Source organism: Nilaparvata lugens, chromosome 4 (assembly GCF_014356525.2).
Source record: "Nilaparvata lugens isolate BPH chromosome 4, ASM1435652v1, whole genome shotgun sequence".
Lineage (NCBI taxonomy): Eukaryota > Metazoa > Arthropoda > Insecta > Hemiptera > Delphacidae > Nilaparvata > Nilaparvata lugens.
The window spans coordinates 34,724,688-34,744,610 of record NC_052507.1 but is presented as its reverse complement, the minus strand read 5'-3'; the positions used below and the strand labels follow the sequence as shown (position 1 = coordinate 34,744,610).

At 34.4% G+C, this 19,923-nt stretch overlaps 1 protein-coding gene across 1 annotated transcript in view; it reads right to left on the bottom strand.

Annotated features, from left to right (window-relative positions):
- The window catches only part of LOC111046664 (protein slit), a 451,676-nt gene that overhangs the window by 37,709 nt on the left and 394,044 nt on the right, over positions 1 to 19,923 (bottom strand). The window contains exons 9-10 of the mRNA XM_039427372.1: positions 19,357 to 19,428; positions 17,703 to 17,774 (exon numbers count right to left, since the gene is read on the bottom strand). Of these exons, the coding sequence (XP_039283306.1) occupies positions 17,703 to 17,774; positions 19,357 to 19,428 (144 nt within the window). The remainder of the gene's footprint in view (positions 1 to 17,702; positions 17,775 to 19,356; positions 19,429 to 19,923) is intronic.

Below are 19,923 nucleotides of genomic sequence, written 5' to 3'. Positions count from 1 at the left end.
GCAAAATAAATTACAAATATGTAACAAACTAACAAATTTCTCAGCAAATGATGGATGAATACAACCTACAAATTATATTATCAGCTCATTTTTACCTGTGGTAAACTTCTTAAATCAAACATTCTGCAAGTATTAATTCACTCAGTTTAGATTCAATAGGATCGCGAAATATTGACTTTCAGCTATATTTTGTCAATAAAGACCTTATAACATAAGTTATTCCACAAATTGTCAATAAAGACCTTATAACATAAATTATTCCACAAATTGTATATGGAGCTGATATTGATCGACGTGGACTGTTTCAGGTTCTTGAAACATGACGTTATACATATACAAACAAACAGAACAGTAATGAATCATACAGTTTATATTTTATAACATCAATCGATCAAACCCAAGCAAATTTGTACATGCAAAGTGTGTATTAAGACTGGAATATTGTGATACACAATATAATGGAGAGTTATCATAATCATGTTTATAGTGGAAGAAAACAATCCAAAATTCTTCTTCACCCCCTAGGGTTCACTGAACTACGAAAACTGTTTCATCTGCAAGCAGAATACTTCCATATTTCATTTTCCATCAGAGTTAAGCAGCAGCAGCAGCAGCAGCAGCAGCAGCAGCAGTGAAGTGCAGAAGGGTGGTCTGCACTTTCCGAATAACTGACTTGCGATACTGACAAACAGCGCTTCAAATATGAAACATTCGACGTTTATGTGACTTTGAGCAATGGAAGAAGGAAGTCGAAATGACGTATTGGGAAGAAGTAAGATCACCTTCCCGGGTCCCGCTCTTCAATATCGAGTTTCTTCCTCATCAGTCAGGGAGAGAACTCTGCGACCAATCCTCAACCATCTTCCTAAGATTATGTTGGTTTATATCTCTGTTTCTAGAAAATCGTACAGTCAGTTTCTGTTTTCACAGATTATTTTATTTACAATACCTAATATTTTCATAAATTAAATCATGGTGAATTCTGATGAACGAAATAAAGCTTCGGTATATATAGTAATAGTATTAATAGATAGAATCGTACAGGATGCTTGTTTCAATTATAGAATAATATCATTTTCATCCAGTCGATATTTTTCATAGTAAAATAGTACTTTAATTCAGACAATCAATTATCATTCTCGAAAAATTCAAGTAGATGAACAATTTCTACATCATACAGATAGATATACACCAGAGTCTATCTCTGTCAATGAGAGTATATTAATTGAATGAAAATTGAAGTATCATACAGGTATTAGTAGAATGAATGGGAGGATATGGGGACCAGAAGGCGATAAGAAAACAAAACAAACCATAGATAAAAATTGCGAACGCTTCAAGGGGAAGGGAATAGACGTTCTTTTCACAATGACGTTCACAACAAATTTCGCACAATAAGGATCACGTTTTTTTAACGTGGGTCTAGGAATGAGAATGACGGAGAAGAAAATTGAGAGGCATGATGAAGAAGAAAGAGAGGAAGGAAATTACGAAATAGTGGTGAGAGGTACAGCTCAACAGGTAGCTACAGCACTTAAATCCCCCAAAATTCCCTCCCCCCTTAACAACTACAGCAGTTGAATACTGAACAGTTGCTGTAGTATGCGTCTTCCTTATTCTATTTTACGCCCTGAACATGCTGCCCTCTCTTTCCCTTCACTCACACACGAAAGCACCCACAGCCATTATGTAAATATTTCCATTACAGACAACGCGGCGATCTCAACCTCAGGGCTGATCTCGATTTACGATCCAGCAGGAAGACAAAGTAGGAGGAAATTCATTGTTACCCAATTTGACAAAATTATCACTCTTACTAACAACCTCATCATGGAGATAAACAACTTTTCATGAAGTACGGTAATATAGGCCTTAGTTGGTGTTCAATTGGGTGTAAACAAAATTTTTCTCAACGAAATTTAGTATTAAAATTATGTTTGGTACAGTAATAGACTATCGGTATGTGTTTTGTTTTTGTTTTCGCGAATAAGGATTTTTGGTTCTAAAACAATGAGATAAGAACTTTTGATTCCTTCAAAAATACACATTATACACGCTTGAATGAGAGCCGTAAATAATTAATATACATATTCGAAAAATTTATGTCGGTTTTGCAAGAGACATTATCATGATTGATGATTGTGATCTAATGACTGTAATTACTGTAATGTAAGTGTTGTCCAGGATTATAATATATAAGGATAACTCCAAGTGTTACTATGGTGATAAATAATATAGAATAGTGCATAAAATTTATTGATTGGGAAAGGCATACTGCAGTGAAACATAAAATAACATGTAAACTTACAGTAATTTCAACAGATCCCAATGCCATGATCTAGTATGATTGTTGAGTAATTATTATTGTTTCGTAAAATATAGTACCGTACTACAGTACGATGTATTTGATAAACAATATTGCGAAATATTCTGCAAGTTGTGAATATGATCAGTATTATGGCTTCTCTCATCTTATATGTTCATATTTCTTATCTACATTCATCCCCTAGAAACTCTATATTTGTGAGATTATATAATCAATATTTTTGTATCAAGTTTTCAAAGTCTCTTCATTAATAGTGAGTAGGTTTGTGATTTTGTATTCAAATGTTTTCAAATAAGTGCAATCTTTCTTAATTTTTTTATTCATTGTGATACATTCTGTGATTCATTTGTAGTATCATGTCAACCTTCAAAATTCTAAATCTTCAAATCATTATTCCTTGACAAGAATCAAGTGACAAAGCAGTGTGTTATAACCTCAAACTTTGGACAACATTAACTTTTTATCAAATTTTTTGGAGAGAAATAGTACAGGCTCAGCCTAGTTTTTCCTTCAATGTCATAATTATTTTACGAATGTAGTATTTTGTACAATAGATGAATAAATAAATGAATAATAAAATAATATCTTGAGGGATGAGGAATCTCAGGTTTCTCAAATCTTTCAATAGCCACCAATAAAAATCAATACAAATATGCTATCGTGCTATGAAAAGCCAAACAAAGCAAATTTCAAACGATCTTGGAGAAAAGTTGGAAGCAAGATTCTGGACGACAAGAAATAAAGTAGAGAAATCGCAGTGTCAGCGTTGTTTGCCGACGTTCTCATCCGAACGCTACGAACAACGCAGTGAAGCAGCTATACTGGGAAGCATGCAACCCAAATCTTGATAGAAGCAGATCGAAGAAGAGGCGGAAAGAAAAGAAGGTCCCCAACATAAAATGGCGATGCTACGATAAACAGGATTTTCCAGTCAGTGTTTTCCGTTCTCGAAAGAAGGAAAACATATTTTCCTATTTCTTTGTATATTCTCAGGTTTTTGCTGAAATCTAAAATTCACAATCTAAATCCCAAAGTTCTTTCAAGGTTCAAGCTTCAAGGTGACAGAAATTTTTCAAGAAGTAATGTCCATTTATCTGGATGTATTCTAAGAAGAAAATCAGGAAAATGTCAGACGTTCTCAGAGGTTGATAGAACCATCATACCTGAAATATTGAATTATCATGACTGGTAATCTACTTGATCCTATTGGTATTTGTATCATACTAATGCATTTATTTTCAAAAGAAAAAAATATGAAAAGTGAGGAACATTCTCATATTTTATTTTGCTGATGGAGTCCACATAATTGAACGACTTATGCTTGAGTACTATGGTTAGTGAATTACATGCCAGATGAAATGGGAATCGAACCCATGACCGCTACAGAGTTATTCAGTGTGATAACACACTGAAGTTGCGACGGCAATAGACTACCTACACTCATAGGAGTATATTGTGTTAAATATCCTGTCACTATATACATTCAATATTATTGAATAATATGAGCACTATCCAATACATGTATTCAATGTAAAGTATAGGTACTTGATTCTTGAAGATGAAGCTGAGCAATATTGATGGATGGAAATAATCCATAACTCAGTAAAATATAACAACAGACAGTTGTATTAACTGCAGCCAATATTGAAACAAGATGTACAGTTTCCACTGAGCTGGAATATTAACGAACATTACACAATATTCCGTTACATAATCATCAAGTCAATGAGACAAGAGCCTTGTATATTTTTTTATTCTTTGCAAACTACTGCAAAAGATAACAAAAAAATGAAAGTTGATCGATAGGCGAGGAAATATTAGATACTAGGAAATGAGCAATGGAAGCATATGAATAACGAAAAGCACAAAATTGAAATAACAAGGAAGACTAACTTAACGGAGTGCAAGAATGTCATAACGAGGAAGAGCAACAAAGAAGAGAGGAGAAACTGATGAATGAATGATTTGAAGAAGTGCAAATTATAATCGAGCCAGATTCGTTCTGCCTGCCTGATCTTGCAAGGCAGCGAGCAGATGTCACATGATGTCACAACCCTTTGTGCTGTTAATTAATGCAAGGCAAGGCGCTGCTTCAATATGGCCGCCTTGTCACGTCACGTCATAGACTACACTTCACTTCACAGACTGCAAGTCGGAGGGCACGTGGGCTAAATAATATTACTTATTACTTGTATATGTATGCACTGATCGTGTACATGTCCCTCTCGTGATCAGGGTGTGGGAGTGGTTTTCTGGAAGAATTTTAATTATAAAAATTTTTCGAAGATAAACCTAGTGAGATGATGAAATATAATGAGATGTTGATCAAACTTACAATAAATTCAAGCTATGTAGGTCTTTGAAAGTGTCCTTCCTGATGCAGGAAATCTCATTGGCGTTCAGTAATCTGAAAAAATAAAAATAACATTTTAGAAATTGCTCAAGTAGGCTACTTGAGGTTTAATATCATTTTTCCCACCTCATAATTCTGAATGAAGAAGAATGCTGCTATTCCAATTTACAATAAGACACTACTTGAATAAACGATCAAAACAGAAGAATATTTGAATGCGAGTGCACGATATAGCATTGTTTACTCTTTTTGAATGATTGAAGTCTGACATTCCTAACCAAGGAATTTTCAACAATGGAAATATTAAAAAAATTTAATGGAGATTTAATAATTCCGCTACAAATATCATGAACTCACAACTCACAATATCTGGTTTTTATTATGAAAAGTTTTAAGTTCAATGTCACATCAAGCACATACTCAGAACATCCCACAGGAAAGTATATATATATAGTGTCAAGTATATTTTCTTTTCTCAAGGATAGAAAAGCTGTACTCAATCTTGGTAGATATTTACTGGTAAATGCTCCAGAGCAACCCACCTGTATATAGCACTCTCTTCTTCTAACAAGAACTGAGAAACAGCTCTCAATCTTATTAGATACTATTAAATGTGGTAAGGAAGAGACATTTCGAATGAGCTGAGACCAGTTTCTCATTTTCAAATGCTGTCTCATATAAAGCTTGCATCCAGCCAACACACAACAACTTGTTCAATGTTGAAGACTGCACCGGAGTTGTAATAAAAGTGGATTACAGTCGTAAGCTGCTTACGTTCGTGCTAGAATTTCAAACTTATTTTGTACTCAAATACCTACTCAAGTCAGAACATTTAAACTGCTTCAAAGTATTAAGCGCCTGAGAGTTATGTAAAAGAGAAGACTTGATTCTCAGTTCAACTCTGTATGTATAAATAGACCCCATTGAAATCTCACATACACAACATGTTCTGCATAGGCATGGTATGGGTGAGAAAGAACATTTCAATTTCTTCTAGTCGATAAACTCCATATCTTCTTACAAGATGAGAAAGATCAATATAATTCAATGATTGATTTGATATTGAAACAAACTGCTGATATCTTGTCTTGTAAAGGAATATCCAATGAAATTTGATTACTTTCTTTTTGCAATTAATTGAAATACCAAAAAAATCAATCATTGACGGGATGTGACACGCATACAGGAAAACATGGCAATAATACACTAAACAATATTGACAATTATAATAATAATTGACAATTGAAAATCATTGATGTTTCAAGTGAGATTTACATATTCATAGAATAGAATAGAATAGAATAAGTTTTAATGTAACCGCTTCTGAGGTCTTCAGAAGCATTACCTCCGTCACAATGTACAGCAAATATCACACATACAATACAATAATAATACAATACAATAATTGGAAATATACTATTCTAAAAGAACTACAATATCATGATATATTAATATCATGTCCAAACAAAGAAAGATATTAAAATATATATATATATATATATTCAAATATAAGATATTCTGGTCTTGAAATATAATGCAGTCACACAAATAAAAACGAACAAACAGAAATGAAAAGTAGCAGTAGTTGATACAGTATTTACTTAATGTAGGTACCTCAACATAATATTAATAATTTTACAAAGTCCTAGCCAGTTCATAGAACTCCTGGAAAGTGTAAATGGGGTTACTGATTAGGAATATCTTCAGCCTCTGCTTGAAAACTAGATTTGGCAAACCTCTAAATTGTTCAGAGAGCATATTAAAAAGCTTCACACCAATGAATAGAAATGTTTTTTGCGTGCTAGAATACTCGTAGCGGCTGGTGATCAAATTATTCCTGCCTCTAGTCTGATGCTCATGGGATACTCCCTGCTCAACAAAACCATTCAAATTCTCCCTCACATAGGTCAGACACTGAAGAACAAAAATAGAGGGAAATGTCAGTATTTCTAATTCTTTGAAGCTCTCTTTGCATTGAGCACGTTTTGGCAGACCACAAATAAGCCTGATTGCCTTTCTTTGAATACGAAAGAATAGCTTACAAAATATACTGTAATAGCATAGCTACCTCTAATATTAGAGGTGGCAATGGTAATAGTGATGTTCTGATTGATAACTAGTCTACCTATTGATCATAATAGTAGAATTGGTAAAGCTGAGTTCCAACGTGATTCGCGTTGCAAATTTATTAAAGCCTTGAATTTATTTTACAATGTATCATGCAATATTAATCAGATAATCTATTTTACAATGTATCATGCAATATTAATTGGAGAAGCACTCATCTACAAAATACAACTCAACAATGGAAAAACTGACAAACAGAAAATTTGTTCAGTACATCACCTAATTTTAACAAATTTGGATTAATTAGCATTGGGGTTTTCCAAATACTCTAATGAATATTACTTCTTCACTTGTTCATATTTTCACTAGCTCGATGAAACTACTTATAAATGGAAGGGAATCCAAAACCCCACACAGAAATTTGGAGATTTGTGAATCCATAGTATTGAATCATTCATCAATACTATCACAAATCAAAATAAAGATATGGGTGAGAACAATAGGTCAAGCCCAGAACTGCTCTACTGCCAAATTCCATAAATAGGGAACTTTCTAAAAGATAGGTCATATTTATCTTTCAAGAATTTAAGTCCAATTTTATGTCCAAAAAGGAGAGGCTAGAAATTTTTGATTTGGGAAGATGAAGTACTGAATAAGAAATTAATATTAAAATCATTAAAAACTTTGGGTATTTCAAAAAATTAAAGTCAAAATATATATGTATTAATGTGAGCTGTGAATATAAGTGATTTAATTTGAATATTTAATCACTATTCCGTCATTGATTAGAAAAAATTTTCATCATCTACCACAGTTAAACGAAGTATATTGATTTATCTCAGTATCATTTCAAATGCATGATCAGCTACGATAAAGTTAATTAGCTATGCTGGAAGTGTACATAATCAGTGTTTGAACATTGTAGATGGAATCAGGTTCACTGGAATACAATATCGTTGTCGCATGTATTAACTCGGGCTAACCTTTGCAGTGTGTCATACCTTGTTCACATTGTTGACTATATTGTTGGATCACTCGTCAGCGTCACTCGACTAAACTGAGCTACCTACGACGCCTCACGGTTTGGCTCCGTGGTTCTCAAACTTGGGTTGCCTACTCAAGAAATTTCAGGCTTTGGGCGTAAGTTAATGGAAAATTCTATTACTTCACTTAACAAACATTCAACAAAAATGTTCAAATGAAATTACTTGGCACATTGACTTTTAAATACTTGGATTTTTGGCTCACTTCCACAGGAAGGAGTAAAGGACTGTAGCAAATAATGATGCGAAGATCTTACTCCACTTTCACACCTAATATGTGAAAGAGCATGAGCAATATCATCCTTATCTATATTTTTCGCCACGGGTTGGAAGAATAACACACCATTCTCTAAAAACAGTGAGAAGAGTTGAAATTTGATGCGAATTAGTCATTACTATTTCAGTCTTAGAGGATGAAAAATTGAAATTTCTATGTATCTAGTTTAGCTGCATGTTGTTGCCTGAATATAATAAGTGTAGACATAGAAACACATGAAGAAATAAATTATTGTTTGAGATATACTCTCAGCTCATAGAATAGCTTATTATGAAGCGGATTCTATATCTGAGAAATGTAAAGATGAATTCAAAATCTACTTCAATCAGGTTAAATATAAACGCAAACATTTAACGCACAATCGCAGTAACGGGCATTATGTGCCCTTTTCGGGAGTCTGCAGCACTGATAGAAAGATCGAGCAAAAGAAAACAGGACACTATGAATGCCTCTTTTCTATTGCTACATGTCCTAAATGTTGTTTGCTTTCTCAATAAGCAGGGAGATTTACTGCAAACAACTAGAACGGTTGTTCTGTACTGCACTCTTTTCAATTCTCCCTCTTTCTGAGCCCTCCGTTCCACCACCATTGAAGAATGTCAGAAAGAAGGAATGGAAAAGGAAACGGAAAGGTTAAGAAAATAAGCGAACAGGAACCTCAAGGGAAGAAACTCAGATGAATTGATGGAGAGAGGGAAGAGGTATGAATGAGAGGGTGAGGGAGACAGAAATACAATCTTGAAGACGGAGTGATCGAGGAAGAAGGAACAAGAAGGCAAGTACCCTTCTCCACATCTTTGCAGGGTCTTTGAAGATCCATAAACTTTCCATTTATCACTTTCAGTTCATAGAACTACTGTTTTGTTTAGACAGAGAATAAGCCAGATGCATCAAGTTACTGTTGATTTACGAACATGTTCCAAAAAACTTTAAATCTCAGTTATGCTCTTATAGCTCATAAAATAAGAACGTATACGGTAGTCTTTAGTACATATTGTTAAGTATTCGTTTATTCACTTAAATAAGACAAAATACAACATTAACTTGATGCCATTAGGTCAGAACAAGTATTAACTATTTATTCTAAATTACATGGTAACGTTCCAATTAATCATATGATTTCCCAATACAGCCAGGTCACTCGATATTTTTATCATTATACTTTCAGATATTTTATCATTTTTAGTACATATCCCTGCAAATAAAATTGACAAGTAGACTGTAATACTAAATAAAGTTACCTAACAGGCATGAATGTGAATGTGAACTGCAGATGCTAGACCACCAGTATTCCATTGTTATTTTCTTGAGCTCATGTGATTTTCTTTCCTGTATCTGTACACTTCTTTGCCTCTATCTTCTTCTTTCTTTTCTTCCATTGCAATATTTCTCTCCTAGAATTTTGTTCACTTTCTATTCATCCTACTTCTTCATCATCAACTCTCATATTCGAATTCTAAATATTCTGCAGAGCTAAATTGTAAAAAATATTCTTGACCTATACAATTAAAATTTGATATCGTTAACTTTTTTCTATTTTTCCATTTCTTCCATTACCGAATATTGATATGTTTGATTCTAAAGGATGGTTCAAATGCAAAGTTACAGGATGAGATCTTGAGTTGAATCTTTAATAAATTAAATTAGGAATTTTCTACTGGAGTTTGCATCACTATTAGCATGGTTCCATATAAGTAAATAGCCCAGTTACAGAAACACTGATATATCATCATAAATCTCACCCCAGTCAATACACCCCAATTGAGTTTTTGCAACTGACCAAATGCAATTTCATCATACTACTTTTTTATAACTCACTTCAAGATTCAGAATGTAATTTAGATCTCATCTCGCTAACTGTAGATGAACATATTGTTTGATGGCCAGGGTATTGAACTGGGATTCTAATGACTAACTATATTAGTTCCCGGGCGAACAACACATTGACATAAAACATAAAACGAATTATTTATCGCTCCACCTATTATTTTATCGTCGGATTGCCCAACGTCTCTGGTATTAAATGAGAATAAAAATGCCCTCTTTGTAGTCGCTTGGAAAGCGAGACATTATTACATTAATGGCTGGTTGGCCTTTGAACTCATAGTGTTCACTTTTTGAATCAGCTCTTTAGCTTAAACTTCCTCGGATTTATATCTGCAGTGACTTGTATCTTGAATAAAATAGAAGTAATAAAACTCAAGTACATCAGATTTATAAATAGATGCAAAAAATGAATTTTGAAAGACTTCATAGGCAAATGGAATTGAGATAAAGGATAGAGTAAACCTCTAAGTTTGGGGGTGCACCTACATCAAACAGTTTGTGATGTGGGAGCTATGGATCTGTATGATTAGATATGCAAAATATTTACTATTTCTAATTTACTGGAGCATCCAACCGAATAGAATCCAACTTTTTGGATCATTTCGATCATTTTTACTTTCCTTGCCCTATTACCATAGGTAAGGAAAGTATTGCTTTCCGAAATAAATGAAGGTACCCCAATTTCTAAATTTCTATACGTTTCAAGGTCCCCTGAGTCCAAAAAAGTGGTTTTTGGGTGTGTGTGTGTGTGTGTGTGTGTGTGTGTGTGTGTTGTGTGGAAAGGTTAAGAAAATAAGCGAACAGGAACCTCAAGGGAAGAAACTCAGATGAATTGATGGAGAGAGGGAAGAGGTATGAATGAGAGGGTGAGGGAGACAGAAATACAATCTTGAAGACGGAGTGATCGAGGAAGAAGGAACAAGAAGGCAAGTACCCTTCTCCACATCTTTGCAGGGTCTTTGAAGATCCATAAACTTTCCATTTATCACTTTCAGTTCATAGAACTACTGTTTTGTTTAGACAGAGAATAAGCCAGATGCATCAAGTTACTGTTGATTTACGAACATGTTCCAAAAAACTTTAAATCTCAGTTATGCTCTTATAGCTCATAAAATAAGAACGTATACGGTAGTCTTTAGTACATATTGTTAAGTATTCGTTTATTCACTTAAATAAGACAAAATACAACATTAACTTGATGCCATTAGGTCAGAACAAGTACTAACTATTTATTCTAAATTACATGGTAACGTTCCAATTAATCATATGATTTCCCAATACAGCCAGGTCACTCGATATTTTTATCATTATATTTTCAGATATTTTATTATTTTTAGTACATATCCCTGCAAATAAAATTGACAAGTAGACTGTAATACTAAATAAAGTTACCTAACAGGCATGAATGTGAATGTGAACTGCAGATGCTAGACCACCAGTATTCCATTGTTATTTTCTTGAGCTCATGTGATTTTCTTTCCTGTATCTGTACACTTCTTTGCCTCTATCTTCTTCTTTCTTTTCTTTCATTGCAATATTTCTCTCCTAGAATTTTGTTCACTTTCTATTCATCCTACTTCTTCATCATCAACTCTCATATTCGAATTCTAAATATTCTGCAGAGCTAAATTGTAAAAAATATTCTTGACCTATACAATTAAAATTTGATATCGTTAACTTTTTTCTATTTTTCCATTTCTTCCATTACCGAATATTGATATGTTTGATTCTAAAGGATGGTTCAAATGCAAAGTTACAGGATGAGATCTTGAGTTGAATCTTTAATAAATTAAATTAAGAATTTTCTACTGGAGTTTGCATCACTATTAGCATGGTTCCATATAAGTAAATAGCCCAGTTACAGAAACACTGATATATCATCATAAATCTCACCCCAGTCAATACACCCCAATTGAGTTTTTGCAACTGACCAAATGCAATTTCATCATATTACTTTTTTATAACTCACTTCAAGATTCAGAATGTAATTTAGATCTCATCTCGCTAACTGTAGATGAACATATTGTTTGATGGCCAGGGTATTGAACTGGGATTCTAATGACTAACTATATTAGTTCCCGGGCGAACAACACATTGACATAAAACATAAAACGAATTATTTATCGCTCCACCTATTATTTTATCGTCGGATTGCCCAACGTCTCTGGTATTAAATGAGAATAAAAATGCCCTCTTTGTAGTCGCTTGGAAAGCGAGACATTATTACATTAATGGCTGGTTGGCCTTTGAACTCATAGTGTTCACTTTTTGAATCAGCTCTTTAGCTTAAACTTCCTCGGATTTATATCTGCAGTGACTTGTATCTTGAATAAAATAGAAATAATAAACTCGTAGCTTGGATCAAATGAAAAGTACATCAGATTTATAAATAGATGCAAATAATGAATTTTGAAAGACTTCATAGGCAAATGGAATTGAGATAAAGGATAGAGTAAACCTCTAAGTTTGGGGGTGCACCTACATCAAACAGTTTGTGATGTGGGAGCTATGGATCTGTATGATTAGATATGCAAAATATTTACTATTTCTAATTTACTGGAGCATCCAACCGAATAGAATCCAACTTTTTGGAGCATTTCGATCATTTTTACTTTCCTTGCCCTATTACCATAGGTAAGGAAAGTATTGCTTTCCGAAATAAATTAAGGTACCCCAATTTCTAAATTTCTATACGTTTCAAGGTCCCCTGAGTCCAAAAAAGTGGTTTTTGGGTGTGTGTGTGTGTGGTGTGTGTGTGTGTTGTGTGTGTGTGTGTGTGTGTGTGTGGTGTGTGTGTGTGTGTGTGTGTGTGTGTGTGTGTGTTGTGTGTGTGTGTGTGTGTGTTGTGTGTGTGTGTGTGTTGTGTGTGGTGTGTGTGTGTGTGTGTGTGTGTGTGTGTGTGTGTTGTGTTGTGTGTGTGTGTTGTGTGTGTGTGTGTGTGTGTGTGGTTGTGTGTGTGTGTGTGTGTGTGTGTGTGGTGTGTGTGTGGTGTGTGTGTGTGTGTGTGTGGTGTGTGTGTGTGTGTGTGTGTGTGTGTGTGCGTGCGTGCGTGCGTGCGTGCGTGTGTGTGTGTGTGTGTGTGTGGTGTGTGTGTGTGTGTGTGGTTGTGTGTGTGTGTGGTGTGGTGTGTGTGTGTGTGTGTGTGTGTGTGTGTGTGTGTTGTGTGTGTTGTGTGTGTGTGTGTGTGGTGTGTGTGTGTGTGTGTGTGTGTGTGTGTGTTGTGTGTGTGTGTGGTGTGTGTGTGTGTGTGTGTGTGGTGTGTGTGTGTGTGTGTGTGTGTGTGTGTGTGTGTGTGTGTGTGGTGTGTGTGTGTGTATGAGTGTATGTGCGTCTGTGTACACGATATCTCATCTCCAAATTAACGGAATGACTTGAAATTTGGAACTTAAGGTCCTACCCCTATAAGGATCCGACACGAACAATTTCGAACAAATCTAATTCAAGATGGCGAAAATGTTGTCAAAAACAACATCGCGTTTGTCGCGATTTTCTCGAAAACGGCTCCAACGATTTTGATAAAAACTATAAATAAAATAGTCATTGATAAGTTCTATCAACTGCCACAAGTCCCATATCTGTAAAAATTTCAGGAGCTCCGCCCCATCAATGCAAAGTGTGATTTTAGATTCCCAATTATCAGGCTTCAGATACAATTTAAACAAAACATTTTAAGTGGAAAAGATTGAGCATAAAACTCTCTACAATTAATGTTCAGTGACATTTTCACCTAAAATTGGAAATAAGCTCGAAATTCGAGAAAATGTGTTTATCCAATAATGCAAACTTTTGGCAACTGTTGATTCTATTAAATCATTCACTATGAAGAGATAGCAGACTTCGTGTGTCTCCAGCGTTATTGTCCTGTCACCAGCTGGCAGATCTTTGAATAGTAGACTTGAGATGCGCGTGTACACTAGCGTCAGGTGATCAATTTTCATAACGGCAAGGAAAGTTGTGTGAGTGCGCCACACCAGATTTTTACTTTTCTTGCCCTATTACCATAGGTAAGGAAAGCATTGCTCTCCGAAAAGCAATAGTGTGTGTGAGTGTGTGTGAGTGTGTGTGTGTGTGTGTGTGTGTGTGTGTGTGTGTACACGATATGAGTGGAAAAGATTGAGCATGAAAATATCTACAATTAATGTTCAGTAGCATTTCCACCTAAAATTGAAAATAAGCACGAAATTCGAGAAAATGTGATTATCCAATATTGCAAACTGTTGGCAACTGTTGATTCTATTAAATGATTCACTATGAAGAGATAGCAGACCTCGTATGTCTCCAGCGTTATTGTCCTGTCAACAGCTGGCTCAGAACTTTGTTTATAAGTAGACTTGAGATGGCAAGGAAAGTTGTGTGAGTGCGTCACACCAGATTTTTAATCTAATATTGGCGTATGAAGGAGGCTCCTTTTTCCTTTTATATTATCCTTGAAATGCAAAATTTCCAAAAACCTTGTATATACGTCGACGCGCAATTTAAAAAGGTCAAATTTCATGAAAATCTATTACCGTGTTTCGCCGTAAATGCGCAACATATGAACATTTAAACATTTAAACATTCAAACATTTAAACATTAAGAGAAATGCCAAACCGTCGACTTGAATCTTAGACCTCACTTCGCTCGGTCAATAATTCGAAATAGCTCAAACCTTACACTACTTCTCTTTATTTTATTCTGTGTTCAATATTCTAGTTTTTCGAAATTAAATTCGAACGTGGACTGCTGCCCCGTTTCGGAAAGCCAATTTTCTGACTCCAGCTGTTTAAAGTCTAGAAATTAGCTAAATCCCGATTTCGGAATCCGGCCCTAAATCTTCTTCATGGATAAGCTTGCTATTCGTACATGAATATATAGATAACATACTGTTGAGTACTCATATTGGGAGGAACTAATATTTCGTTAAGTAGTCATGAATGGACGGACTCTACACTTACAATTATTAAACTACACGGACACTAACTGTAACAGTAAAATGAAGCTACCAACGAAAACTTCCACCATAATCCGACAATGAATACGAAGTCGATGTTTGTCTCACCACTACAAGCAATCATACTCATCCTCTTGCAAATGATCGTAAATAATAAGAGTCTCTCGACTAGAACTGTTCTAATGCTCTTCTACAAAAGTTTGAATTGATCCCGTCTTAACCCAGAAGCGATCGTACGTACGGTTCTTCTTTTTGTAGTGGACGAAAACATTCGAATTGGGAATTGGCGCGAAAATAGGATTACTGTAATGAGCTTGTAGTCAATAAATCGCAAAGTTCAGTGCTGTTTCCCCAGTGGAAAATCAAGACCTCTCTCGTGATTCCGATTCCCAGTTGCCGCTCAACTATTCACTCAACTAAGCTGATATCCGTAACGGTACCGTATCGCTCTGAAGGGGATCGCAATTAATTTCAGTAGTTTTATTCATAACTAGTATACTACATAGTTTAGTTACTCGGAGTGGGTGAAATTTTACATTAGTCAGGCTGTTAACTACTTCAAGATTCGAACTATTATTCAGTGATTAATAATACGTTTTTCATAATTTCATTATATTTATAGTATCCATGCGGTATAGTTATAATTTATATGTAATTAAATGAGATAATCTTCTTGTCTTGAATTCGGAAACAGTATTTCTCATGCAATGGGCTTTCATATAAATATATGTCAAGTCTTTATCTCTATTTATCAAAAGATCTGTTCAGAACCCTTTAGTTTGTAGTATGAAATTACTATCATACCTGGGACATACGACTACTGTGAAGGTGAAATATGATGTCCCAAAAATCAGATGACTGCTCGAACTTTACTATCACAACCTCCTTCAATGCATGGGTCGACTCAATCTGAGTTCTTCCCTATTTTCTTCCTCATATTTTATTATCACATTCCACTTTCTAGATCTCCGTTGAGAAAAATGAAAACAGTATCTCCTGATATCTGATCGGAGCTAAATTTTTGTCCTCAACCACTATTACTCATTTTTTCCCCTTTTCTGAAGCAAATTGAACATTTCTATTAATTCACTTTTTTGTGTTCTCACATCAAAATGATTAATCATTTTACGTCTGACTGATTATTGAAAAATAGATGAATTACTATATTCAAATATATGAAGGATTTATATTGGACTGCAAGATCTTCCATGGCCAAAGTAGCCAAGTCATCAGAAAAAAATTCATTCAAGACAAAAACTGCAACTGCGTTTCGTAGTTACCGATAAATTTTATTTCAATTGCAATTGATATCCCATTATCAATCAGAAATAGAAAATTAAGGTGATGATATGAATCAAACTGATATCAACTCTTTCTCCAGCTAAGTGAATCATAATAATCTTGAAGGATGGAAATTGATTCTTTTCTTTCATGAACCAATACCATTCAATTGGATCGCGTGAAACCGTTCACGTCTATCAATTTCTATTCTCATGTTATTCCAATTTAATACCTAATCCACTTCTACTTTAGAGTTATTTCAATCATGCTCTCAACTGGCTCGATCAAGTCAACCACTTATATCACGGCACGATCATATCAGCCATATCATCGTACAGATTGGCAGCAGGGAATCAAACGAGACTGGAAAGTCGTCTTTTTGTTCCAGTTAATTGATTGCGATTAGCAGCCGCTGACCGCCGTTAGCTGCGTTGAATCACGATCGACCTCTTAATTGCAGCGCGCACGACGCGTTTTGACCACTACAGTCCATCTTCAGAAAACTATTTAACGACTCTTGTGATTGGTTGGTGCTCGATTAATAATAGTGCACCAATCATCACCATAGCATCACGCGGCAAATTGTGAATCGAGCCTGTAATCTACTGAGAATCATTAAAAAACAAATTTAGCCAATTTCGATCTTGAATGGACATGTTACGCTTATTTGTCATGGGAAAGGGAAAGGGTACATCCTCCTCACATGTTTCCCGAAGCTACTTTTGAGCTAAAACCGACCGAATTAATATTCTCTGCTACTTAAAAAGTCGTTCGATAAATTGGTCTCATGAAGCGAAAATATTAGAGAGGATAGGTTTATTAGACGCCATTAACTATAATTTAGTGCCTGTAAAATATCTATTACCTTTTATGAAGGATGGACCGCAACTTTCTTTTTCGATTGAACTTTAGTGGGTTCATGGATGTGTGAGCGTGTGAGTGTGACTGAGGAAGAGTAGAGAAGATGAATCGAGAGGGATATGAAAGAGAGCGAGGGAGATAATGAATGAAAATGTATTGGATGGGAGAGGAAAATCAGAGTAATAGAATAGAATGGAAGTGAACGAGAAATAGATAAAAATGATTACGAGCTAAAAGAATTTACAGAAAAAAGAGCTGCAAGAGGAATGGAGAGAGGAGAGTGCAGATTGTGAGAGAGAAAAAGAAAATGCATATAAATATGTCTTAAGAACTGCAGTGAAAATTAATCCAACGTCATGTTCATAAAAACTTTAAAACTTTCAAAATAATGAAGGCTCACTCGGTGTACTGGAGGACATACCTGCTCATTCATAATAATAATGTATGAGTAATTTCATAGAGTTTAATTTTTGACCGGATATCATGTTGGATCACTTGATGATGATTATGATTTAATCATATGAATAATAATAATAGTGTCACTGATTAAAGATACTGTCATACTGTGAATATATTCAAAGTTTATTATCAGCATTGAACAAGAGTAGATTCAATTCCAATTCTGAAATAATAAAAAATCAACAAGTTATCATTAAGAACACATCGAAGTTCACATGGAGTTCAATTAAAAATTTGTGATTTATAAAAATGGAAACATAGTTTGAAAGTGACTTACAGTGACGTGAGAGACTTCAGGCCTAGAAAAGCATCCACCGCTACTTTCGAAATTTGGTTCTTGCTCAAGTCTCTGAAATAGAACAAAGTAAATTATGCCATGAAAAATGAACGAATAACAACATATTGAACGTACAGTGATAATGAATTAACAAAATATAGAGGGTTAAACATTTTTTTTAATGTAATAGCTGTGCTTGTAGATTTCTATTCAAATAAGTTAATTCATGATTTTGATAAATAGTTGTACTGTATTTTGCCTCTATCATTAACTGTAACTATTATTTGTTTTGAGAGATGTACACAAATGACCAAGCAGGTTTCTTCCAAGGCGTGATAATAGGCCTATGCACAATATACTACACCATGAATGAAACTACAGTACCGTATACTAGGTTATGAAAATTCTACTCGTAAAAGTAGAGACCTATCCTTGTATATACATTTACGAGCCATCCTTCTGTGTCTGCCAGCCAAACAAACTTCCCTCACTCCTTGTAATTCCATGCGTTGGCTTTTCCACCCCCAAGAAACTCAGACTGGCTTACATTAATATTAGAACAAACGATAGGAACGCTCTTCCATTCCCTTCTTCTTTCAATTTTCCTTAATGATATTTCTCTTCATTCGTCTTCTCCATTCTATTTTTTTTATTTATATCTTATTCCAACCTCTCCATTCTATTTCATTTCTGTTTCTTCTTTACGATTTATAATTTCTTTTCTAGTTTCATTTGTCTCCAATCCCCTTCCAGTTTTTCTTCCTTGAGTCCTTCATCTCTGCTCTCTTTTCCACAGTTTTATTTTTTCTTCTCATTTATTTTTACCACTTCATGTTACTTTTCCATCTCTTTATGTTCATCACTTTTTTGCAGGTATTTTGCTACTTTCTCTTATTCACCTACCTTCATCCATTCTAATTCTCGTCTCCTTCTTCTTCTCCATCATCATCTTCTTCTTTTTCTTTTTTCTTCTTCTTCTTCTTTAATTTCATTCCCTGCAATTTGTTTTTTTCATTTTCTTTTCACTTAAATCTACCATCTTCTCCGTATTCTTGGTTGAGCCCTTTCAAATGCACTTTTCAAGGCAGCAAAATAATGTCTATTTGTTGCCTCAGTAGTGAATTACTCTCTGCTTGAAAAGTATATAGGCTGTCACCCCACTCCGCCCCTCAACAGCAAGCATCCCTCTTTTCCAACACTCTTCACTTTGAATAACAATCACCGATTTATCACTGCTGCTTGAAGCACTTTCAAGTATACGGCAAGTCTGATGAGTTGTAGCCGCTAAGGACTGATGGATTATTATTTTATTAATAGTATATCAATCTATTGGAATTTATCTGGAAGTTCAATTAACAAAATATTTAGCTTCACAATGGAAAATGAAGTTTGTTTCATATTTGTTAGAAATTGAAATAAAATACCCTGTAAATTCTATCACTTTTAATACCACTGTGTTTGTATACCAATATCATATTTTAATGGTATTTCTGATACCGTACTTTTAAAGCTAAATATCACTCAGACTAATAAGAGAATCTATCAAAAGAGAGTGGTCGAGGAAACTCTGATGTACAAAATGAAAAAAATATCAATAATTATGCTTAAATATGCACATAGTCAGATAATTTATAACGAAAAAATCAATACTTACATCCTTCTCAATCTTTTGTAGGACGCAAATGCTTTGGCAGGCAGCTCTGTAATCTCATTTTGCTCCAAACGCCTGTGAAATGAAATAATACGAATGAATCTTTGATACTGTATTCATGAACTCTATATTGTTGAAATAGCACAAAATATTGCTTAAAACAGAATGTCACTGTGAGTCATAGTATACAAGGAAGATTTTATTCAGAATATAAACGCTGAAGAGGAAGATAATTTTTTATTGATGAGAGTAAAGTGGACTCAAAAACTTATTAAATAGGTGTGGAAGTGGATAACAACTGGATAAGAATCCTTGAAGATATTGATATGGCGCGAAAAAATTATTTATAAGCCTTGAATAATAAAATAAAATGTGTTGTTCAAAAGGGAATTCTAATTATAACAAAATGAAATCTCTATAAAAAATGAATAACTAGTAATTATTAATTACATAATCAATAAGTAGATGATTCCTAGATTGACATGGATTAGAAAGCATATTGTATAAATAAATAAATGAATATCTTTCAAATTCGAAAATATGTTGTGTTCTATGATTTTCATACTCTCG